This window comes from Bubalus bubalis, chromosome 24, assembly GCF_019923935.1.
Source record: "Bubalus bubalis isolate 160015118507 breed Murrah chromosome 24, NDDB_SH_1, whole genome shotgun sequence".
NCBI lineage: Eukaryota > Metazoa > Chordata > Mammalia > Artiodactyla > Bovidae > Bubalus > Bubalus bubalis.
Window position 1 is genome coordinate 40,517,376 of NC_059180.1, and position 25,027 is coordinate 40,542,402.

Below are 25,027 nucleotides of genomic sequence, written 5' to 3' on the forward strand. Positions count from 1 at the left end.
GATTCGATTGGTGACAGAAGAGGGGGCTAGATTGGAAGGTGAGTTTAAATGTTTTTCCTAGGAGCTTGGAAGTTGTTGGGTGGGAAATAGGGAGCCATGCGTGGTTTCTGAGAGCAACAGAGAGAGGGTGCTGCTAAAGGAATAGTGGGTGTGGCCAGGGGGATCTAGGTGGTGCAGCCTGTGGACAGGGAGGTGAGTTTGAGGGGATTTCAGGAGCCCAAGGAGGGCTAATGAGGACGGAGGGGAGACAGTCCACAGGCCTGGAGGGGAGGCAAGAAAGAATCCGAGACCCTGCGGGGTGCCCGACTGGACTCAAGATGACAGGTCCTTTGCTGCTCTTCCCAGTGAGGGGAGGGTCTATGGCAGCTGTCTGTGACCGCTGTGACCAATGCAAGTGACCCTGGGCCTGTTTCTGGACCATGCCCTCCAGGCTGGCAGCTCTCCTTTCCTGTCTCCTCACACATGCTTTCTTGGGACCCAGATGCTGCCCCATGAGAAAGCTCGAGTGGCCTGGCAGAGAAGCCCAGGTGGAGAGGACCTCACTTGCCAGCCTTGTGAGCCAAGAAGACACCCTGGCAGGTCCCAGGGAGAGGAGGTGAGCCCCACCCACGCTGCAGACGCTGAGCACGTGGAGATGTCTGTCACACAGCCCTGGACTTGGGCACCCAGCAACGGGAGAAGCGGGCCCTGTAGTGGAAAGGTCAGCAGGGCGGCTCTGGCTGGAGCTGGGGATCTTCAGACCTGGAGAGACCTCCGCAAGGCAGGCTAGGTCCCCGAGGTGGGGGTTGGAGCTGAAATGAGCCCTGGGTCTGAGGTAGAGGTGAGGATGAGGGCTGTGTCTCCCTGGGGAGGGGGCATCTACCAGTGCTCGGCCCTTCTGGCTTAGGGCTGGCCCTCCCTGATACAGAATCCGCCTGCAATGCAGGAGACCCCGGTTCAATTCCTGGATTGGGAAGAGCTGCTGGAGAAGGGATAGGCTACCCACTCCAGTATTCTTGGGCTTCTCTCGCAACCCAGCTGGTAAAGAATCCGCCTGTAATGTGGGAGACTTGGGTTGGATCCCTGGGTTGGAAGATCCCCTGGAGAAGGGAAAGGTCACCCACTCCGGTATTCTGGCCTGGAGAATTCCATGGACTGTACAGTCCATAGGGTTGCAAAGAGTCGGACACGACTGAGCGACTTTCACTTTCACTGCTGGGCGGGAGGGGCTGCACAGTTCCACATCCCAGAAATGGATGGAACCACCCCAGGCACCTCTCTTGGACCCTCTCTCCAGCACCCTCTGCCAGCCTGGACCCTTGGTCCCCTTGTCTGGGGCCTTCAGCTCCTGCATTCTGCCTTCTGACTTGCCCATCCATGTCTGACCCGCTAGTCCTGGAGTGATGTGTGCTGTGGCTCCCCAGCCAAAAGAACCCTCTGGAACCGATGGCTTCAGGCAGTCTTTCTCTGGTCCCCGATTTTCCAAGCACTCCAGCTTCACTGCTCAGCCACAGGGTGTGGCCCTCAAGCCAGGCAGCCTTAGGCAGGAATGAGAGTCCTCCCTGACCTTCCTTCCAGGCTCTGCTTGGATCCTCCTCCTCCAAGCAGACTTCCTGGGCTCCTTCCGCCCCCAGTCTTGTACAGGCACACAGACACTCACGTTTGCTCTTCAGTGGTTCCTGGGGGACTGTGCTGCCCCCGCACCAGTCAGTGAGCTTCCTGAGGACAGTGTCTGTCCTGCCCACTCCTGCCCTCACCATACACTGGGAGGGTCAGCTCCAGTGAGCAGAACAGAGCGAGGCTGGACTTCAGGCTCCTTTAGCCAGAGGGGAGGGGCAGAGTCCCCAGAACTTGTGCCCTCAGAACACCTCCCAAGAAGACAGTCCTGCAGAATTCAACAGTCTGCAATCTCAGGGAGAGGGACCCTGGCTGGGAGTGGTGCCCAAAGGCAGGGGCCCCGCTGGGTGTGTGACACCCACTGACCTACCCCCCCCCCCCGCGTATGTGGCGCACACTCTCTGAGCCCGCCCTCCTCTCTGTGAGCTGAGGAGGTGGGAGGAGCTGGTCTTCGAGGTCCCTTCCAGCTCAGACACCTTATGTTGCATGAGATCCGCGTGAATGTTGCCATGGAGACGTCGGAGAGGAGCTGCGACAGCACAGATGTGACTGAGGAGTCACCTAAGGAAGCGGCTGGTGTCAGAGGAGCCCTTCCCACTCCCTGCCACCCTCGAAGCGCTGGTGCACAGGGGCCACACTGCGCCACCCATGCCAAGGGGACACGCCATGTGCCCTGCCGTGTGCCCCCATGAGGCCCAGCGGTGGGGAGAAGGACCGACTGGCACAGGGCGGGGGGGGCGGTGTGTGGCGCACAGCGCTGTTCCCTTGCAGGTGTGGCTGTGAGGTCCGCCCCATGTCCTTGCTTCCCACGGCCACTCAGGAACTGGCATCTGGCTGCCCTTGGCAGTCTCGAGACAAAAAGCATGCCAGTCACAGTGTGGAGAGTGTGGGGGAGGACTTGCTCTGATCCAGCCCCTGCACTGAGGCCCCAGGTGGGCGAGACCTCTGGGCTCAGAGCACCCCCAGCTGTCGCGTGGCTCCCGAGTGCCACACGTGGCCTCCTGGCAGGGGAGGCCTCAGTGTTGGTGGGAATGACTAAAATGAACCCCGTGTAACCATGACAACCACTGAAGTCTGCAGCTGGCTGCAGTGGAGTGGGCCAAACTCTTCACTTGCCTCATCTCTTCTTTTTTCTTAATTATAAAAATAATATATATATGAGTTTTGCAGGCACATCAGCTGCACAAAACGGAAAGGCAAGAATAAAAGTCCTTGCTCCTGGACTTCCCTGGTGGGCCAGTGGTTAAGAATCTGCCTTCCAATGCAGGGGAATTGGGTTTGATTCCTGGTCACGGAAGTAAGATCCCACATGCCTCGGGGCAACTAAACCCGTGTGCCACAGTGAAGACCCAGCTGCTGCTGCTGCTAAGCCGCTTCAGTTGTGTCTGACTCTGTGCGACCCCACAGATGGCAGCCCACCAGGCTCCTACGTCCATGGGATTTTCCAGGCAGGAGTACTGGAGTGAGGTGCCATTGCCTTCTCCGGAAGATCCAGCACAGCCCCCCTAAAAATGTCTCTCCCCCCTCCCAGATTATGTCCTTCAGGGGTAACCACTGTAGCTTTGGTAATGGCTTCTGGGTGAGTTCCTTACAGCGGCTGTAACAAATTCCCACAGACACACCTGCACAAAGCAATCAGCTTGGCCATCCTGCGCTTCGGAGGCCAGGAGTGTGAGATGAGCCTCATAGGACTGAAGTCAAGGTGTCAGCAAGGCAGGTTCCTCCTGGGGGCTCCAGGGCAGAGTCCCTGACTCTTCAGCTTCTGGTGGTCTCCAGCTTTTCTTTGCTTGTGGCCATATCACTCCAGTTTCCACTTCCACAGGTACCTGGCCTTCTCTTCTGCCATCGAAACTTCTTACAAGGACGTTTGTGATTACAATACATTTCAGGTCCGCCTGGACAGTCCAGGGTCATTCCCCATCTTGATCGTTCATTTAGTCACATCTGCGCTAACTTTTGTCACGAGGTAGTGTTCATACCTCCTGGAGATTAGGACCTTGATGTCTTTGGGATCCTTCATTCAGCTGAAACAGGGCCATTCAAGTCTTTATTTTGGGACTTTGAAACAAGGTTTCTGTGACTGAGCAAACCTAAAAAAAGTCACTGGATTATGGATTTCTTTTTCTATCTTATCTTTGTCCCAGTTTTTTTAGGTATCCAAATTATGTTTACTAAGTACATTGAACATTTATGCATAAGCATGCATAAAGTACATTGAGATGTGATCCTTGTTCTCTAAGAGTATAAATAAAATCACGACTACCTGATCTTTCCACGTTTGATAGGATTTTCCCATTAAAAGAGCTGGACTAGGGACTCCCCTGTGTAGGAGTTCCATCCAGAAACTAAGATCCCCCATGCTGCAGGGTGTGGCCAAAAAAAATGTTTTTTTTAATTAAGAAAAAAAAAGATTTAAGTGTCTTTTCCTGGCAGGGCTCTGATATATTTTCAATTTCTTCCTTGGATGTTAATTTTTTATTTTTTTCTTGAGTCAGTTTTTATAGTTTATATTATTTCAACATGTTTTTAGACAAAAAATTTTTAGATAAAAAAATTGCATATGCATCTCATAATTTTTCACTCTTTATTTCTGTGAATAAACCTTCATTCTTAATGTGCTGTATTTTATTTTCATCTCTCTTTCGGCTATACTTGCCAGGAGGTTTAGAAAAGAAACTTAATAGCCTTGCTTATTAAAAACAGCTCTTGATGTTATTAATCAATTCTACTTTCTTTTATTTTACTTCATTATTTTTGGGTGTCCTGGGTCTTGATTGCTGCGCAAGGGTTTTCTCTAGTTGTGGCAAGCAGGGGCTACTCTTTGTTGAGGTGCACGGGCTTCTCTTAGCAGCGGCTTCCCTTGTGGAGCACGGGCTCTAGGCAAAGGCGCTTAACAGTTGTGGCACACAGGCTTAGATGCCCTGCAGCAAAGATGGAACCTGTGTGCTGCGCATTGGCAGGCAGATTCTTATCCACTGTACCACCAGGGAAGTCCCTCTACTTTCTTTTTTTTTTTTTTTTTAAGATTTTTTTATACAGACCATTTTTTTTTTGAAGTCTTTATTGAATTTGTTACATTATTGCTTCTTTTTTTTTTTTTTTAATGTTTTGGGTTTTTTCTGGCCAAGAGGCATGTGAGATCCTAACTCCCTGCCTAAGGATCAAACCCATACACCCTGCGCTAGAAGGCAAAGCCTTAACCACAGGATCACCCGGGCAGTCGCTACTTTTTCTTTTTAAAATAGCTAAATGATACTCTTAACTTTCTAATTTCCTTCCTTCTACTTTGCTTTGGTTTGTTTTATAGTTGTTTTTCTAGAATGTTGACAAGGATGTTTAACTTATATACCAGTTTGATATTCCATGATCATCAATTTTAAAAAGTAATGTTATCAGTTTCTCTCCACATATAACTTTGCGTACCACAGATTTGGTAAGATGTGTGCTCATTACTAGTCATTTCTATGGATAATCTGATTTTAATCTTGATTTTAAATGACTAAAAGTTAAAAGATTGAAAAGAGGGTATTCCAATTTCTAAATGGTAAGATTTTAAAATATCAGGTTTATTGGGGCATAATTTATGTACACCTGTTGGTTTAGTTCCTCAGTCATGTCTGACTCCTGTGATCCCATGGACTGTAGCCTGCCAAGTTCCTCTGTCCATGGGATTTTCCAGGCAAGAACGCAGGAGTGGGTTGCCATTTCTTTCTCCAAGGGATCTTCCTGACCCAGGGATTGAACCCATGTCTCCTCCACTGGCAAGTGGATTCTCTACCACTGAGCCACCAGAGAAGCCCTTCTGTATACCAACATTCATCAATTTTAACTAAACAGTTCGGTGAGTTTTGACAAATATCATTATTTAAGCATCATCATACTCATGATATAAAACATTTTTGTCACCTCCAAAATTTCCTCATGTCCCTTTGCAGTAATTCCCTCCTTCTACCCCTAGCTCCTGGCTACCACTGACCTGCTTTTTGTCACTGTGAGTGTTTAAATATGTAAGAAACAACTTTATGAATGTCTAACACATCCAATAACTGCACATTTTTAAAGTGTGCAATTTGATTAGTTTTGACATAAGTGTACACCCATGAAACCATCACGGCAATTAAGATAATGGAGATATACACCCCTTCTACATTTACCTTTCAATTACCTGAGTCATCAGGATGTCCACCCTTGTCCCAGACCCTCAGTGAATGGCTCTTCAGGCTTTTACCCAGGTGAGCATCCCTGGGTTAAGGTGGGTTTGGGGAAGCCCCAGCTGTGAGCTAGACTCATGATGTGGTTAGCAGATGAAAGGACCCAGAGCACCTCTAGGGGGCAGTGTTTCCTAAGGCCACTTAATTGCGTAATCTTTTCCAGATACTTGGCAAAGTACTGTTACGTAAACTAGAACTTATTAACTGTGTGGTTCAAACTCTCCATATCGTTACTGAACTTAAAAAAAATTGTTCACTTGATTTGTACAGTTCAAAGGAAGATGTAAAAAGTCTTCCACAATGATTTTGTGAATTTTTAAGTTTAGCTGTGTTTGCTGATGTTCTTTTTTTGGGAACACAATCGTTCATTATATGTTCTACATGTATCTTTAATTAGTGCAAAAAAATTGGACTCATTTCCCATTTACTGTCTTTCGCTTTAGGTTTTATTTTCCTAGTATTAATCCTGCCACTCCACCTTCTTTGTGTCTTCACTTTCTATTTCTGCACTCTCAGCCTTCTAGGCTGTTTGTCTCAGCTGTGTCTCTGCAAACAACATTTACCTGGACTGAGTGTGTCTTCTTATGAAAATCTTTGCTCTTTATCAAGGGAATTTAACTCATGTGTATTTATAATGTTCACCCACATGCTTGGTCTTATTTTGTGTTCTGGTTAATACACTGATCCACTGTTTCCTTTTTTAAGTCTTTCCTTCCTGGGCCAATCAGGTCTTCTTGTTTCTTTACCCTCACCTCTAGTTTCCCCCTTTACTTTAAACTAATAGTTATCATTAACTATTAATAAAAAGCATTTAAATCTATATTTTATCAAGAATTTGACATTTCTTGGACTTCTCTGGTGGCACAGTGGATAAGAATTCGCCTGCTAATGGGTTTGATCCCTGGTCTGGGACTATTCCACATGCCGTGGAGCAACTAAGCCCGTGGGCCACAACTACTGAAGCCTGAGTACCTAGAGCCTGTGCTCCACAACAAGAGAAACCACCGCAATAAGCTGGTGCACCACAACAAAGAGTAGTCCCAGCTCGCAGCAACTAGAGAAAGTTTGCTTGCTGCAAAGAAGACGCAGTGCAGCCATAATTAATTAATTTTAAAAAAGAAGCATTTCTCCAATGTCCCCCTCCCTGAATCAGGGAGGATCTTTGGCACATTTTATTTCCTCTGACTCACCAAATGGTTTGTTGAAATAGTGTAGAATTTCATCTCCAGATAATTAATTTTCTTCTTTATACATATGTCTTTTCAGGGAACTTCCCTGGTAATTTAGCAGTTAAGACTCTGCTTTTCCAATGCAGGGGGCCCAGGATTGATCTCTGGTCAGGGCACTAGATCCCACATGTGTGAGGCGACTAAGAAGTCCACATGCTGCAGTGAAGATCCTGTAAGCCACAAGTAAGACCCAGCCCAGCCTGAATAAACAAATTTTAAATAAGGACACCCTGCTTCCAAACCTTCCAGGGGTTTCAAGTTCGATCCCTGGTCAGGGAACTAAAATGCCACATGCCCTGGTGACAAAAAATCAACCAGACTATGTATGTATGTATATGTATATGTGTGTGTGTGTGTGTGTGTGTATATATATATATATATATATATATATATATATATATGGGCTTCCCTGGTGGCTCAGATGGTAAAGAATCTGCCTGTAATTCGGGAGACCTGGGTTTAATCCCTGGGTTGGGAAGATGCCCAGAAGAAGGGAACAGCTACCCACTTCTTGCCTGGAGAATTCCATAGACAGAGGAGCCTGGCAGTCTACAGTCCAAATGGTTGCAAAGAGAGTCTGACACGACTGAGAGACTTTCACACGCACACACGTGTGTGTATATATATATATATATATAATTTTTTTTCTATTTCAGAAATCCTTTTTAATCAATTACATATATTCCACAATGACACTTAAGCAGTCTTTTAGACTCAGTGTTCTTGCCTGGAGAATCCCAGGGACGAAGGAGCCTAGTAGGCTGCCGTCTATGGGGTCGCACAGAGTCGGACACGACTGAAGCGACTTAGCAGCAGCAGCAGCAGACTTGGTTAATCTGTTTTGCTTATTTTGCATCACTCTTTCTTATGGGTGTATCTTCCCTGAAGTGTGTCTTCAAGGACTCAAGAAGGACACCATTCTTGAGTCCTTGAATCTTAACTGTTGGTCATTTGACTGGAATTTAGAAACTGGGGTTTGAAAAGTAATCTCAGTCCTTCCACTTACCTGCTGTGTGACTGGGCAAATTTCTTAACCTCTCTGTGTCTTAGTTACCTCTTTTAATCAGAGGAATAGTAATAGAACCCACCTCCTAGAGTCCTGAAGAGTGGATGGAATAAGGCCGTCAGTGAGTGGGTGGAGAGTTGAAAGATGTGGGTTTCCTCCCTCCAGTCTCTCAGGAAGTTCTCGCCACTAATCCTTCCACTCTCTGTGCACACACTCTCTTTCTCTGCGGTCTATTGCTCCCTCTCTGCTGGCACTCTCCCCTTAGCCTGGAAATTGGTTCAAGTCTCTCCTGTATTAAGAGAAAACCTTGGCTCCCGCTCTGTGTCCTCCTGTTCCTTGCCTCCCTTTCCTTTCATATCTAAGCTTCTAGAAACAGGGAAACAAGCCGTGTCTACACCCGCTCACTTGCTAACATCCTGCATCTCCCTTCCTGCCGTCCCCTCCACTCAGAGTGCCCTCAGCAAAGGTCACAGTGGACACAGCACCTTCAGTTTCCTGTAGCAACACAGCAGGGTGGAGGAGGCACCGGGTGACCCTGGGGAGGTCTGTCCTGTAGGATAAGCTGGGGGACAAATGCTTGTGTCCCCTGGATGGCTGTGTGATGTGAGTGAGCACAAGATGGGGGCTGGGGAGGCTTCCTGGAGGAGGAGTCACCTCCACTGAGTCTGCAAGGGGGTGGGACAGAAAAGCATTCAAAGCCAAGGGAAGAACATGGGGTAAGGCCAGGAGGTGGGAGGCTGCAAAGGGTCCTGGAAACCGCACGTGGAGGTGAAGGGGGAACAGGGAGGGACTGAGCTGCACCCACGCAGCACTGCTCTGTTTCTGCAGCACAAGCCCTTGTTCGCTTCTCCCCTGGAGCTCTTCCCCCAGATTCCTCACACGGGGCCTCAGTTTCCTTCTGCTTCTCTGGCTCTCTCTCTTAGACTCCCCCCAAGGCTTCCCCACTCCCCAACTCCAGGTTGGGGTTCTCTGCCTCAGGATTCTCCCACTTGTCCCAGGTGTGCTCACCACCCCTTTTCCAGCTTCACACCCCACCTCCAGCTGCGCTCCAGACACCTTCTCCAGTGGCCCCAGCCCCATCTGTCCAGAAGCCCCTCCTCACCTTTCCCCCCACATCTCTTCTCCCTGCCCCCCCCAACACCGGGCCCCAGACAACAGTCTCTCCACCCATTCTGACACTTGACCCCAGGCAGGGCACCATCTGAGCCTCCTCCTCCTCCCCCGCCCCCAGCCAGACCTGAGACTGTTCCCCACTTGGGCCTCCTCCCCCTCCCCTTGCTTCGTCCCATCGAGCCCACCGTGGCTCAGCCTCCATGCCAGTGTTTCCAAGCAGGATCCCCAAGTACTCCCTCTATGACTCTATATCAAAAGGTGCCCGAGGCCCAAGAGGTCTGTTGGCTTCATGATCCCTCCCTGTTAGGATGGAAGCTCCTCCTTGGGTCTCACTTATGCCCCTCCCCCAAACTGCTCTAAGGTACTGATTTGGGGACAAAGTGGGTTGTGAGAACTGAGTCTTGAGAATGGACCCTGCTGCTGGACCAGGACCATCGGCTTCCCCTACCCCCCAGAGCCTCTGCCTGCTCCTGGGTCATTGGCCTGTGAGGCTGGCAGGATGTGCCCTGTTCATCTCCAGCTGGGGCCTGAGCCGGGAACCTGTTCTTCCTTGGGTCTTTCCTGGATGTGACCCTCTCCCAGTCCTAAAACAGGTTTGCTATGCCATGGCCCACTTGAGAAAGGAAGGTACCTGTGCTGTTTCACCTCCCAGGGAATAGCAGAGTTTCAGTGTGCCCACACGGTGGTCTTACCGGGACTCCCCCAGAAAGTGGCCTCGGGACCTGGGCCTAGCGCCTGTGGACTCAGTTGAGGCTGCCAGCTAGCTTAAGACGGAGCACACGGAGGGAGCAGGGAAGTCTCCAGACACAGCCTGACCCCAAGTCTCAGGACAGTGAGACAGGGGCTTAAGTGGGACAGAGGCCTTGCACCCAGGGCAGTCTGGGGACCCCCTCCCTGTGTCTACTCTATCCAGGCTGTGGTGGAGGGACTTAACTGACCAGCTTGGGTCAGGTATTCACTCATGACCAAATGGTCCAGCAATTTTATTTTTTCTTTATTTTAAAAGTTGACTCACATACCATAAAATCCACCCTTTTAAGAGCACAGTTCAGTGATTTTAGTGTATTTGCAAGGCTCTGCAACCATCACCACTATCTAACTCCAGAACCTCTTATCTCCAAAAGGAGCCCGATAGTCATTAGCAGCCACTCCCCATTTCCTCTCCCTCCAGTGTAGGGAGCCACGAATCTACTTCTTGTCTTTATGGATTTGCCTATTTTGAACATTTTAAAATAAATAGAATCGTATAATATGTTGTCCTTTGTGTCTGACTTCTAACATATTTTCAGGATTCATCCAAGTTGTTCGGTTTGGATTCATCCCACCACGTGCGTGAGTTTCATAATTATGTCCTGAGCACAGAGAGGAACAAAAGCTCCCTTGGCAGAGTCACAGCACCGAAAAGCGATGCGCATTTATTGAGTGCCTACTGTGTGCCAAGCACTCGGGAAACCGCAGTGGTGGAAGGGGACAGAGGCGCTGGGAGCGGATGAGCGCGCATAGCCGGGCCTTGGAGGTGCCGGCTGGTGTTTTCAGTGCTGCTGTGACTGCTCCCGGCGCTGACACGCGGCGAGGCGACCCGAGAGTCGGGAGCAGCGGCCTGCGCTCCTTGGGGAGCAGAGCCGGGGGCCGGGCCTACGGCCTGGAGCGAAGGGCGGAGCTCAAGACGCCAGGCCCACCTAACACCGCCCACCGCCCACTACCCCGCAAGGGGCGGAGCCCCGGAAGCCCCGCCCCGGAGCCCTCCCCGCGCCGCTCCCGACTCTGCGGCGCGGGGGCGTGGCCTGAGGGTGTCCCCGCCCCGCGCCGCGCCGGGAGGAGGAGGAGCCGGCGGCCGGGCCGCACTGCAGCGCCAGCGCGCGAGCGGGAGGTGGAGGACCCGGCCGGCCCCGAGTGCCGAGAGGCTGTCGTGGAGGCAGACAGGCCGCGGCCGCCGCCGGATACAGCCCCGCTGCAAGCCATGTCGTGTGGGGGCCCCGCCTGAGCCGCGGCCGCCGGGGCCGGGGGCGCTCGGGCCCTCGGGAGCGGGCCGGGGCCATGCTTGCGCTGCCCTGAGGATGCCGCCCGCCGCGCCCGCCCGCCTGGCGCTCGCCTTGGGCCTGGGCCTGTGGCTCGGGGCGCTGGCGGGGGTCCCCGGGCGCGGCTGCGGGCCGTGCGCGCCCCCCTGCCTCTGCGGCCCGGCGCCCGGCGCCGCCTGCCTCGTCAACTGCTCAGGCCAGGGGCTGCGGACGCTCGGGCCCGCGCTGCGCATCCCCGCGGACGCCACCGCGCTGTGAGTAACGCGCGCCCGCCGCGCGAGCCCGGTGGTTGCCATGGCGCCCGGCGGCCTGCCGGGGCGCGGGGCGCCTGCACCCTCCGGGGAGAGGCCGGCCGGGCAGGCCGCCGGCCTGGCGGGCCTCGCAGGGCGTGGGCGCGTCCCCGGCCTCCAAAAGGGGAAACGGGGTGCGGGCCAGGCCTCTCCCAGGGCGAGGCTCCAGCGTAGTGAGGGCGGCCCGACTAAATAAGGAAAAGCTGGGCCCGCGGCCGGCTCTCAGCCCGCCTGGCCTCAGCCAGAGGGAAATAGGAAAATCCCGGATTCTGTGCAGGCGGAGACCGCGCGCCCGGCAGGGCCCCGCGAACGCCAGCGGACCGGGGCCCGTGGGCTCTGGCGGGGCGGGGCGGGGCGGGGCGGTCTCCCGCACATACTTCAACGCTAATTAGAGACTAATAGGATGCGGCTTGGCCTGGGGCGATACCCAGAACCTGGGAGCCCAGGAGGAGGAAGCTGGGCTGGTCAGTGTAGAGCTCTTGATGGATGCTTAGAATTGGCCGGATGCTTAGAATTGGCCTGATGCTTGAAGTGGAAGGGGAAGACCGAGGGGCTGGACTTGGTCGAGCTCGGGTGTATTGTGGCAGCTGTAGGGGGAGTGAGGGCAGGATGGGAGGTGGGTTAGGGTCCTCGCGGGCCTCATTTGTCCTGTTCAGCGCTCTGATGTTATCCTGGGAACAGTGGGTGACTGTGATTGCCGTGGAGGGGTTTAAAACGCTGAAAAATCATCCTCAGGTTTGTATTTTGGACGAAATAATAACACGCAGTCTTTATGGAGAGCTCACCTCCAGCCTCGGCCTGTGCCAAGGTGTGGTTGTGAATTGTCACGCTTAAACCTCAGCCTGACCCTCTGAGGTGAGGTGCAGCAGAGATGCCCATTGTACAGATGGGAACACAGGCCGGAGATGACGATGATGTGCTTTGTCCAAGCACAAGAGACTAGTAACAGCCGATGCCTGGCAGAGGCAGCGTTGGATTGTAAAGGGTGCGGGGAACTGAGATTTTCAGACAGTTGACCCCAGAGCTGGGGGCAGTCTCCTGGCCTGTGATACACATCCTCACGGCCCCGTCTGGGTGTTTCCAGACACCTCAGCCAGGACTCCACGGCTCCCTGGCTGCATGCTGGAATCCCTTGGGGGCGGGTGTTCAACATCCCCAGGCTTATTAAACCTTGGATTTGGTTTTGTAACAATCTCTGGGCGACTCCAGTGTGTGGCTGCCTCTTTTTAGGGGGACCCTCGTGGTCTCTGTTCAGGCGAGTTTGGATGTTGAGGGCGGAGCAGGGGTGGGTGCTTCTCCTGGAGGGTTCCTCCTTGGGGCTCTGCTAGGTGTTGTGAGGGAGCTGGTTCTCCAGGGGCAGCGGCTGGGAGCCTTGGGACCATGCTGTTGTCTTGCTCCCTGACAGCTGGTGTTTGCCGTCACGGCTGTCTCTGTGGAGATGGGCTTCCTGTCTGCGGCCAGTGCCCACGTAATTGTTTTGGATCCACCCCTGGCCCTTGTTTCTGGATGTTGTGAATGAGGTTGCCTCCGTCTCTGGTGGGCCAAGAGCTGTTGGGGGTCAGGCCCCAGCTCCTGCTGGTTATTCCCGCTTCCTCGTCACCTGGCAGCAGGCGGGCCTCCAGGAGCTGTCCAGGAAATAAACGGTACTGGTAGGTTGGTCAGAGGCCTGCAGCAGGGAGCAGGCTCCCGGGCACAGCAGTGGAGCCTGAGCCTTGCGTGTGTCCACTTAGCCTCTGGACGTCCAGGGAGCTGGCGGCCTGGCCTGAGGCAGCAGGATTCCAGGGCTGTTGGCCCTGCAGCCTGGGAGGAGGGATTCGGGGAACCGAGGAGACTTCACGTTCCAGTCGACACTCTGAAGCTGCCTCAGAGATTTCTGCAGGGCTCAGTGCGAGGAACCCATAGGAAACCGGACCCTTGACTGCAGATGCTAAGGCCTGCCCCCACCTAACCCCCCCCACGCCACCATCTGTTCTCTGTGGACTGCCCCAGCCATCATCCTTGCCTATCCACTCTGCAAACCGCACCCCCCTCAGAGAGAGGGAGGCAGGTGAACCTTCTCTTAGGGCGCAGGAATGAGGTCCGAGATGCCAGGGAGCCCCCTGCAGGAGGGTGTATGCGTCCAGGGGCCCCAGTGGCCCTGCCTCCTGGGTGTCACCCTAGCCTGAGCCTAGGGGACTCGGGCCCAGCATCTCTGTCATCAGTGTCGGGCAGGCACCCCTCCATTTGAGACTCCTTGGCCAGCCTGAGGTGCTGCAGGACAGCTGTGTCCTGACTTGGTGGGGGACAAGGGCTGGCTGGTAGGGGATTCGGGGCTTGCAGGATGACCCAGGGTTTTGAGACCCCAGCCTCCTTGGGTTAAATGATGCTTGCTGCTGGGAGGTGGTAACCTGAACAGGATGACGTCACTCAGTAAAGGGTGGCTGCTACTGCTGCTGCTAAGTCGCTTCAGTCGTGTCCGACTCTGTGCGACCCCACAGACGGCAGCCCACCAGGCTCCCCTGTCCCTGGGATTCTCCAGGCAAGAACACTGGAGTGGGTTGCCATTTCCTTCTCCAATGCATGAAAGTGAAAAGTGAAAGTGAAGTTGCTCAGTCCTGTCCGACTCTAGCGACCCCATGGACTGCAGCCTACCAGGCTCCTCCGTCCATGGGATTTTCCAGGCAAGAGTACTTGAGTGGGGAAAAGGTGGCTGCGCTCCTGTTTTTAAAGCTTTTATCCTGGAGAGTTTGAACTTACATAGAAGTGGGCGGAAGAGCGTGATGAACCTCACAGACCCACTGCCCTGTGGCCTAGCCTGCTGCTCCACCCTCACCCCCACCGCTTTTGGAAGCAAACTCCAGCCATCCTACATTTGATCTGTTAGCATTTGGAAATGTATGGCGACCCCTGATCACACCCGAAACAGTGCACAGTTCCCTGGTCCCTTTCATGTCCAGTGTGTTCAAATTTGTGGTTGTCTCAGTGTTTTCACTGGATCAAATTAGGATCCGAATAAGGTCCACGCAGTGGCAGTGCAGCTAGTTGATGTCTTTTAAATCTCTGCGGGTGTGCAGGCTCTCTTTCCGTCTCTCTTCCCTCTCGTGTGATTTGCTGAAGAGACCGGCTCCCACGGCACCTGGTGTGGGGTCATGTCTCTGTGTGTCCCTCTGCCCTTGGCGTCCTTCCCGGACACTGCTGGTCGGGCCCAGAGCTGTGTTGGGTGGGGAGCCACATTTCAGGTGCTCAAGCCACAGGACCAGCGGCTGCCGTGTTGGCCGGGTCAGCGCAGAGAGTTCTAGATGGGGCAGTACTGCTCCAGGTGCTATCTGTCCATCATGTCCAGTGTGGCTGATTTTAGCCGGCTGCTTCTTGGGTGATGGCCAGGGGCTCTAAGTGGGCCTCATACTGTCTCATGGATGTCAGGTCTAGGACCAGGCTTGGAGCAGGGACTCAGTAGGGCTTTGCTTCGCTGACTAGGATATTGGGGCCTTGGGGTCTGCCATTGGCTGGGGGCACCCAGGGCCTTGCCTTTCCTCACATGTCCCCCTAACTGTTAGGGGGTGTTGGGGGCTCTGGGAGATGCAGCCCCCAGGGAGCTGCACGGGTGAGGGAAGGTGGGCGTGGGGGAGGGAACCCCTGGGCTCGGAGTGAGCCTGGCCTGTGTGTACTGCCAGGCAGCATGTAGACAGCCATGCATGTGGCTTCCTACACATGCATGCATGTAAGCCCAGTGATAGAGAGGAGGCCACTTTGCAGGGGCCCTGGAGGGAGCTCCGGCGTAGGTGACGCTGAAGCCAGTGTTAGCGCTCGTGCGGGTGTCACCCTGCGCCGGGAGAGCATCCCATGGAGAGTGGGCGGCCTAGCTCAGAGGCTCCAGGTGATGGGGGGCGGCAGGTGGGGCCTCTGGAGAGAGGGCAGTGGGGGCAGCATTGAAGGACCCAGGGGAGAAGCGTCATGATCGGCATCTTGTAGAAAGACCGCGGGCTGGGGTGCAGAGGCGCCTTGCGTGCCGAGCTGGTCTCCCCCTCAGGGTCCCTGAGCCGCCCGCGCTGGGAGAAGCAGACTGCGAGTGCATGTCCCAGGAGCTGCCTGGCAAGGGCCGGACGGCAGGGTTGTGCGCACACCGCTCCTGTCTGTGGCCCCTGGCAGGGTGGGCAGGTGAATGGGGAGGCTTCGGCTACAGCTGTGACCCGGGGACCTGAAGGGACGGACAACAGAGCGCTCCCAGTGCCGGCAGACCCTCAGGAGACAGGCAGGCCCCGGAGCAGTGAGGACAGCCACCAGCCTGGAGAAGGGTGGGGAACACGTGTCATGTCGTCTGTCTGATGAAGGACTCGTAGCTAGAATATGTAAAAACTCAGTGACTCAAAGCTAAAAAGCGGGCAGAGGATCTGAACTGGCCAATCTACAAAGGAGACATACCAGTGACCAATAAGCATGTGAAAAGACGCTGTGTCTAGCTTTCAGGGAAATGCAAATCGAAACTCCAGGGAGATACCATTTCACACCCACTGGGCTGGCTGTCCCCAAAAGACAGACGATACCGGGTGTTGGTGAGAATCCTCGTGCATGGCTGGTGGGGATGGGGCACGCCTGGAAGACAGTCCGGCAGCTCCTCGGAAAAGTAAACGTAGAGTCACCAGAGGGCCTGGCCATTCTGCCCCTCAGTGTAGGCCCGGAAGAAACGAAACCTACGTCCACACAAAAACTTGAATGCACATGTCCACAGCAGCTCTGTTCAGAGGATCTAAGAGGTGGAAACAGCCCCAGTGTGTATTAGAGATGGATATGTGCACAGAGTGTGGCCTGTCTGTAAAATATTGTTTGGCCACGGGAAAGAATGCGGTGCTGAGGCTTGCTGCAACATGGGTGAGCCTTGAAAACGTGTTGTGTGACAGAACTCATATGCAGAAAACCACGTGTTGTGTGATTGTGCTGATGTGAAACGTCCAGAATGGGCAAAGCCATGGAGGCGCAAGTGGACAAGTGTCTGCACCTGGGGTGGGGCTGGGGTTGGGGGTGGTGGCCAAGCACACTGGTTTTCCCCATGGGGGGTGAGATGGTCTTGGAATTAGGGGTGGTGGTTGCCCAGCCCTGGGAGTATATGGAAAACCACCGAACTGTATGTTCTGGAATGGTGACCTTTATAGTTGGCAGATTAAAAAACAGACCCCTGAAGAAAGTACCCAGGGGGGCACACACCCCCTCCTGCTGCCGCCTGGCCTCCCTGCCTGGCCGTGGCGAGCAGGACTCTGCTGAGCGCTCCGTCCGGCGGTGTGGTGCCGTGGCCTGGGAACTGCAGTAGGTTCCATTTTACAGACCAGGAAACAGGTTGAGTCGCTTTCTGGGGTCGCCTGGCTGGTGGGCTGTGGCAGAGAGATGGTCTGGGCATGCTCAGGGCCTCTCCCTGGAGCTGCACCGAGAGGCCTGGGGTTCGGTGGTGGTGAGGGTATCCCCGAGTGGGGCGGGGTGTGTTCGAAGGGGACCAGGTGGGCTCTGACTTAGCCGCAGCCGCTTGCCCGGCCCTGCCCACCAGCTCCCTCCCAATTCCTTTGGCTGTCCCTGCCCTGGTCCTTCCCAGCGACCCCCCAGGAGGAGCATGGGCAGACCTGATTCCCATCCCAGCCCCTCCGCTTCCTGTGTGACCATGCCCAAGTCACTCACCCTCTCTGAGTTTCGGTTGCTTGCCCTGCATTTGGGCACCGTGAGTGGATGCGACTGATGTGGTTGTGGGCCTCAGAGGTGAGGGTGTGCAGTGTCCCCACGCACTCAGTTGATGGTGGCCACATAATCCTAGCTGCTGCCAGAGTGGCCCCCCCAGGCCCTTCTGAATGAGCTCAGAGTCCACCACTGGTCCCCAAGTGCTGGCCGGGAGTTGGGCCCCTAGGACCTGTCCTGCTGCAGAGCACACAGGCCTGAGGAGAGGCGCCCTTGCTGGTGCACATGTGACTGTGCTGCTCAGACCAGACCCACAAGTGAGCCTTGGGCAGGCAGGCTCCTACGCACCCTTCAGCACCCAGTCCTGGAGGCCCCGTGTCCAGAGGCCTCCTCCCTCTGGAGGCAGGCACGTGTGCCAGGCACACTTCTCTAGTGTCTTCATTTCAGTTTTACGTGTTTGTGTGTCCCACGCCTTCCCGGGTGGACGTGTAACGCGGTGAAGGTATAAGGCATCTTATGACAGCTGGCCAGTGGCAGTGCCGCCTGTGGGTGGGCGTGTGGGGACCCTGGCTCCCGAGGGGGGCCCCGGCTGGGGTTTGGTTTCAAGTGAGGAAGCCATTTTGGACGAGACGTGCATTCTCCTTTCCGGAACATTCTGCCGTGCCAGCGCCGCAGCGGGAGCCCAGCCGGGCCCAGCCCGCCGAGCGCTGGGGTGAAAACAGCCCACTCCTGCTGCGCCGTCTGGGGAGGCAGCGGCCCTGGGCCCGGCGCTGGGCTGACCAGCGGGCCGGGTGCCGGCAGTCTTGCTGGAAAATGCGGCTCACGCACGTCCTTTCTTCCCGGAACACCTCGTTCCTCATGGCTTGGCAGCCGCCTGTGCCGAGGGGCCCAGCCGTGCCCAGGCCAGGGAGGGGGGGCTGTGTTTGGGGGCCTTCTTAACCCCCTGAGGCGCCCATGGGCCCAGGCCGGGTGGAGCGTGTCCCCAGTTCTGAGCCCCCGGGCCCTGGAGCCCACCTTGGGGTCCTGAGGGGCCGCCCTGGAAAGGGCGGTGCCCTGCAGTGGAGGCCAGCTTTGCCGGTGCCCTGGGCCATGCTCGCAGACCCCGTGCCCACAGGCTGAGACCTGGAGCTCCCTGGCGATAGGACTGCCCGCCACCTGGGCCGACGTGCGTGCTCCCGGAACGCGGGAGGCCACGTGCCTGCCCCCGGCCAAGCAGGGGCAACCCCGGGGACCGAAGCATGGCCCTCAGTCCCCAGCTGCGGGGGCTCCTTTTCCTCGGCCCCTCGCCCCATCCTGGCCTGGTTAGTGGAGGCCGCCTGGAGGCTGCCTCTGGGTGGGCTGCCCTGGGAAGGCCCCTCCTCGGGGCTGCCTTCACCGCCACGGCCTATGGGTCCAGGGGCTTCCCAGGCAGGGCAGCCCCGCACCGGACGCCTGTGCCTCGTCCTGCTGACAGCTGAGCCGCGGGCTGGCCACACCCTGCAGGGAGCCTCTCCACGCGCCCTGGAGACGAGGCCCCTCCTGTCTGACGCCCGAGACAGGCGCCCGGGGCTCCCGCGGCCTCTCCCCTGTTAGAGGCCCGGACCCCCCCTCTCACTGGTCCCCGGGCCTCGTCAGGAGCCAAATGGGGGTGGGCGGCTCCAGCCAGGCCTCCCGGGCCCCTCGCCTGCCTCTCACCGTCTCTGCGTGTTTTTCTTCAGATCAGCTCTCTCCCCAAAACTTGAATTCATTAATTTAAACATCATTTCCGGCCCTGGAAGCCAGCCTCGCTCACCATAAATAGAAGTTCATGAAGACAGAGCGAGGTTACCAGACTCAGACTGACCCACCCCATCCCGCTGCCAAAGGGAGCCGTTACTGCCGTGTCAAGTGGGGGCACCGGATCTGGACTGGCCTGCAGGGTCCCAGGGACCTGGGGCTAGCCTGTGGCCTCTTGCCCCCTCTGCCTGGGCCTGGCCCCCGAGGGGACGTGGTGGGGGTCCCTGTTTCCCCAGAGCCCTGGGGCCGCTGTGGAGAGGAAGGGGCGGCAGGGGCAGGGCCGTCCCGTCCCGTCCCGCCAGGAGGAGGCGGCCGCTGGCCCGCCATGCGGTTACGTAGCGTGCAGGCGGCCCCTCTGGAGCCCTGTTTCCAGCGTGGCGGCCAGCGCTATGGGGTGGGGTGTGGGCTGGGGCCTGGCGCCCGCCTCCACTGCTGACCACACGCGTCTGGAATGTGCAGATGTTTCCTTGGGGGCTCTGGCTGGCCCCCAGACCCTGCCAGGCATCTGGACTGGGGAGTGGGCACCCACCCCCACCCCCCGCCTGGGCAGAGGGGGAAACTGAGGCTGCCGAGGGCAGCAGCGCGGGTCCTTCCCGTCCCCAGCTCCAGGAGGCGACGCCCTGGGAGCCACCAGGCTCAAGAAGGACCCTGTCCTTGGGCTCCGCATCGGGCACCTCTTCTCTCAGCGTTGCCCCGTGGCCTGCCCCATCTCTCCTCTGGGTCCTGAGGCACCCCTTCCCCTCTGCAAGGCCTGGGGCTGGAGGCAGGGGCTGGGCCCCGTGTGGGGGGAGATGGAGCCGCCGGCGTCTACAGGGTGGGGGGCTCAGTGCCGTCCCCCAGGCCTCCCTGGCTGGTGGAAGCAGGGATCCCCGCCCCAGCTGCTGCTACAGCAGGAGAGATCGGGCTGGGAAGGACACGACACAGTCCCCTGGGAGGCTGGGTGTCTGACGGGGGGCGGGGCTGGGCCTGCCGCAGGGTAGGGGGAGGGGCAGACGGGGCTCTCCAGTGACTGCTGGGTGCTGGGGGGAGGAGGGGAAAGCTGGGGCCTGGGGGTCGAACAGGGGTCTTCCTCCCCAACACCCCTGCCTGTCCTGGGTCAGGAGAGGGAACAGTGTGGTGGTTAAGAAGCCTCCTTCCAGTGCAGGGGACGCAGGTTCGATCCCCAGTCGGGAACTGAGATCCCACATGCCGCGGGGCGGCTGAGCCCACACGCCACCACGAAGAGCCTGATGCTGCCAAATAAATACATAAGTAAATAGAGAGAACAGCAGGGGCGGGGCCGTGTGTGAAGACACCCCCGTCGCAGTCCAGGGCTGTGGGCAGTTGGGGGCCAGCCTTGTGGCCTGGTCCCTGGTGCCCAGGGAGCTGGCTTGGCTTGTGCTGGTGCGGGTGTGTGGGTCGCAGGTCCCCCTTTCCCCTCCCGCCTTGGGGTCCCCAGAAGTGGCTAGCCTGGGAGGTCCGGATGACCCAGAGGGTTGACACCATGTGGCCTAGCCCCTCTCGGGTGTGATCTCTCCTCCCTGTGGGGACGGCTGCCCACCGTGGCGCTTGGCCAGCCGCCCTGCTGGGCTTCTGCAGGTGGCTCCCTGGGCTGGCCGTGTTCCCCATCCCAGACTCGGTAAGACTGGGAACCCGAGTTGGGGCAGGGTGCACAGGAAACCCGAGGGGCTGGAGCGGGGTGGGGCTGGCCCTCGGCAGCCGTGGCGTTCTCCTAGAACGGTGACGACAAAAGCAGACGGAGATGTGGAGAGGTGGCCGTTCAGGGCTGTGAGACTCCAGCAGAGTCCGCCTTGAGGGTCCCTTCTGCCCGGCCCCCCAGCTCGCCCCGTTATCCTTCTGCACGCTCCCAGGAGGGTCTGGCCTGTGGTGGTGTGCCCGGCTCTGTGCTGGGCCTGCCTTCAGGCTGCAGGGTCTTTTTCTGCACCTGGGCCCTGGGCAGGCCCAGGGGAGTCCCGGGTGAGGGACTCCCTGGGGTGGGGAGCGTGTGGCCGCGCCCCTCAGGCGGGGGTAGGGGAAGTCTTCTGGGGGCAGCTGGCCAGGACTGGGTAGAGGACTGAGCTGGGTCATGGGTCAGTGGGGCCAGGGCGGCATCCTGGGGGTGGTGCTGACCGAGTGGTGGGGATGCCAGGGTCACCCTGCCCCCCTCCCGCCCTGGTTTTCTGGCACCACAGTGATCGGGAGCCAACCACAGATGGCTCCCAGGAGCTGCCACTAATGATGGATTTTCCAGAAACCGGGATGTGGAAAAACACTGCAGGGCTTGTCCTCCTTTCTCTTCCGCTTGAGGCCCTGGTTGGGACACCAGCCCTCGTGCCCCTGGTAGGGGCCTCAGGCCTGCACGCCCCCTCAGGCCCCACTGTCCCCCAGGCCCACCTTTGGGTCCTCCGACAGCCTGGGGCTGAGGCTTCTGCAGCCCCACCCCAGAGGCTCGGGCTCCACAGCTGTGCCTTCTCCAGCCCCTGCGTGGGTCTAATTGAAGTTTCTCTTGGCCTGCCCTCCCCAACTTGGGGTCGCTGAACTTGACGTCGGGTGGAAACTAGCCGCGTCCGCTGGTCTCCCGGCCTGTCCCTTCCCACCCCGGGGACGGCCTGGGAGCCCCAGCAGCCTAGTGTGGGCTTGTGTGCAGTGGTGTGGGAGGCACCGTGTTTCCCTGTTTTTTTAAAGTAGATGTGACTGTCCGCAGCTGTTTATAATGGACACTGCTTCTATCAGCAGCGTCAGCGGTGCTGGGGAGCCTTCCCCAGGCCATCCAGTGACAGCCCGGCGTGCTCCGGCGATCCTCTGGGTGTTAGGACTCCTCCCGGTAGCTTTGTGGGACAGATCAACAGGATAAACTCTGCCTGTGGAATCTTCACCAGCCATTAAGAATCCAGGGTTCAGTGACCATGCAGTGGCACCCAGCTCACTCCTCAGCAGCAGGCTGGAGGCTTGGCATGAACTTCAGCAGCTTAACGTGATGATGGGCAGGCCAGGGGCTCCTTCAGGCCTGGGCGGCTGCAGCCAGGCTGCACATGTGTTGCAGCGTCTCGCCCCGTGTCTCTCCCGTCGTGTCTCCAGGCGGGTGTGCAGCTGTGCGCTGTTCCTGGGTGGCCTATGCTACCATTTGAGCTTGTCGCCAGGACAGAACCTTTGTCAAGTGTAGCGTCCCCCTGGCCTGTGAGGTCAGGCCACCGGCAAAGCTGTGGTGGGGCTGCTGGGCCTCTGAGCTGACGCCTCCACCCCGTCCGATCCCACCAGGAGCCCCAGCCCCGACCCCAGGGACCCCCGTCCAGGTTCAGGGGTCCCGCTGCCTGGAGGACCCAGCCCCGGGTTATGCAGCCCTCTTGACGGTGCCTGAGGCTCTCTGCTCACAGCCCCTCTTGACGCCCCCGATTCAGTGGAGACTTAGGTCCTGCCCATCTGCTGCTGTGGCCCCCTCCCTGGGGCCTGCACCCCCCGCCCCCCCAGGCAGGCTGCAGCCAGCGTCAGCGGAGCACATCATGTCCACGTGCTGTCCGCTCAGCGCCCAGTCTCCCGATAGCTGCCCACGATGCCGAGGGGGAGACCTGGCTCCCAGGGGTTAGCAGAGTGCATCCAGTCTACCTTCCCTCACCCCCTTGGTGGGCCCTAAGAGGGACGGGAGCTCCCTTCTTTGGTCCGAGCTCCCTTTGTCAGTCACTTGCAGCCCCGGTGGTGACATGAAGGTCAGAAGCCCTCCAGGCCATGTTGGGAGCCAGGGTCATGTGGCCCGGCTGAGACCCGGCCTCCAGCCCTTGGTGCACAGCCAGTCTTTGGGCAGAGGTGGCCACCAGGCCCTGCGTGGACAGCCAGGCTCCAGGAGGAGCAGCTGTCAGGGACCGGGGTGGGGGTCGCTTCCTGAGCCTCGTTCCTGGACGTCGTGAGCAGGGAGTGAGGGGTGGCCCTAGGTACCCCAGCACCGCCCAAGGTGTGCGCTTGGGGTGTAGGCTTCACTCGGCCTCGACTCCCAGGAGGACCTTGTCTCCACACCAGCCAGTTCTTACTAAGCTCCGCTGTGCGTGGGCTGGGTGGGGCAATGGAGCTGGGCTCGGGCAGCCCCTAGCTGCTGAGGGAGCTGGGACAGCAGGGCTGGGGGGGCACCTGGGGTGGGGGTCTGGACTGGGCTGTGGCCGGGGGCACTGGGCTGGTGGGACCTGGAGACAGACAGGCCTGGCGGAGGCACTGGCGGGCCCGTGGCCTATGGTCATCACTGGGAGGGCCGGGCTGGCGAGCGGCATTCTGGGACGTCCGAGGGCCAGCATGACACCCGGACGCACAGAGGCTCAGAGGGCGGGAGGTCCAGGCCGCGCCAGTGTGGAGACTGGTGCCCCCTGAGTCAGGCTGGTCCGGTGTCCCCATCCTAGAATCTGGACCCGTGGGGCGACCGGCCTCCACCTCCAGGCCGGGAGGGGAGGTGGCATTGGTGGCTGGAGTGTCCCCGGGAGGACTCGCGAGGGGCTGGGGTCACGCTGCCACTGTGTTGCCACGTCGCCAGCGCTGCGGCTGATGGCAGGTCGAGGGGCTGTTGTGCTGTTTTCTTGGTGTTTCTCCAGTTGTTACAAGACTGGGCGTTTTCTTGTACATCTGTGACGTTTGTATTTCTCGTCCTATTCTCATCTCTGGCCTTTTTTAAATTTTCTTTCCTGGAGTAGCTTGCTTTCTTTATGGTTTGTTAACAGCATATATGGAGAGAGTATTATGAGCCTTTATGGCATCACCGACTCGATGGACATGGGTTTAAGAAAACTCCAGGAGATGGTGATTGACAGGGAGGCCTGGCGTGCCGCAGTCCATGGGGTCACAGTCAGACACGACCGAGTGACTGAACAACAATCCGTGGTCTTCACTGCTGGTGCTTTTCCCGGCTGGTAGTTTGTTTTCCGATATATTGTGTGGATGTTGCGTGCTTTTATGCAGTTGTATCTTCTGGCTTTTGAGATTTTCCTTCTGTTCATAGTTTCTGCTTTGAGAACCTGGTTCCTCTCCTGTGCTTGTGCTGGGGTTGGTTCTTTGACACGGTTCTATTGACCTTGAGTGCCTGGGTTTATGGGAGTCCAGCTCTACGCGGTGCCCTGAGCCCGGAGGGTTAACCAGGCTGTCACCGTTGCTGTGCTGCGGGGTCCTCCACCAGGGTCCCTCCCCTTGGTCTGGTTTGTGCCCCACTGTATCTCAGGACACCCCCAACCCCCCAGCAGCATCTGGGTGCCCGGCCCTGGAGACCGCTGGGCTGCCTCCTGTGTTCTGAACCCCGTGTGGAGGGGTGAAGCCTGCCCCCCACGATGCCCCCAACCCTGCTGGGCAGGGGGGGCAGGGGGCATGGATGCAGCGCTGGGGCCAGCTCCTCCTGCCTCGGGTTTCCCAGATGGGCAGCAGCACTGACCTGGGCAAACGGAGCTCCGGGTGGGGGCCACGGGCAGAGGGCGTCTGGGCCGCCCCGTGCTGACCTCTGTCTGCCGCACTCTGCAGGGATGTCTCCCACAACCTGCTCCAGGCGCTGGACATTGGGCTACTGGCGAACCTCTCGGCGTTGACGGAGCTGTGAGTGTCCCCCAGGGGCGGCTGCAGGCTTCCACGTTGCAGGCGGGCGGCAGCCTGTCCCCGTGGTGGTTCGGGGGCTCATGTCAAACCACGTTGAACCCCTCCTTTCTTACAGGGACATAAGCAACAACAAGATTTCTACGTTAGAAGAAGGAATATTTGCTAATTTATTTAATTTAAGTGAAATGTAAGTGTCGATGGTTTTGGTGGCTGTGGGTGGCTGGGCCTGGGGGCCCCGCACTGCCCACTGAGCCTGCCCCATCCGCTACAGAAATCTGGGCGGGAACCCGCTTGAGTGTGACTGTGGTCTGGCCTGGCTGCCGCGCTGGGTGGAGGGGCAGCGGGTCCGCGTGGTGCGGCCCGAGGCGGCCACGTGCGCCGGGCCTGGCCCCCTGGCTGGCCAGCCGCTGCTTGGCGGAGCGCTGCTGGATGGAGCCTGTGGTGAGTGTGCCAGGGGGCACGGCTGAGTGGCCAGGCGGGACCCCTGCAGGTCCTCTCGGGTGGGGGGCAGTTACTGACTGGGGAGGGGTCGGGAGGGCCCTTCAGCCCAGGGGACGGTGTGCGCGGGCTCGGAGGTGATGCAGTCTGGGATGGGGTGGGGTGAGGAGCGCACCCTTGGGACCGGCCTGCCCGCCCT

At 57.7% G+C, this 25,027-nt stretch overlaps 1 protein-coding gene across 3 annotated transcripts in view; it reads left to right on the forward strand.

Moving 5' to 3' along the window:
* The first annotated feature begins 11,040 nt into the window (after nucleotides 1-11,040).
* The window catches only part of PKD1 (polycystin 1, transient receptor potential channel interacting), a 39,254-nt gene continuing 25,267 nt past the window's right edge, over nucleotides 11,041-25,027 (forward strand). Inside the window, exons 1-4 of one of the 3 annotated variants that reach the window (XM_044936187.2) lie at nucleotides 11,041-11,427; nucleotides 24,319-24,390; nucleotides 24,506-24,577; nucleotides 24,662-24,831. In XM_044936187.2, the coding sequence (XP_044792122.2) occupies nucleotides 11,213-11,427; nucleotides 24,319-24,390; nucleotides 24,506-24,577; nucleotides 24,662-24,831 (529 nt within the window). In that variant the 5' untranslated portion in view covers nucleotides 11,041-11,212. Of the gene's footprint in view, nucleotides 11,428-22,962; nucleotides 23,721-24,318; nucleotides 24,391-24,505; nucleotides 24,578-24,661; nucleotides 24,832-25,027 lie in introns of those variants that run through there. The other 2 variants (XM_044936186.2, XM_044936188.2) reach the window with 2 other exon arrangements.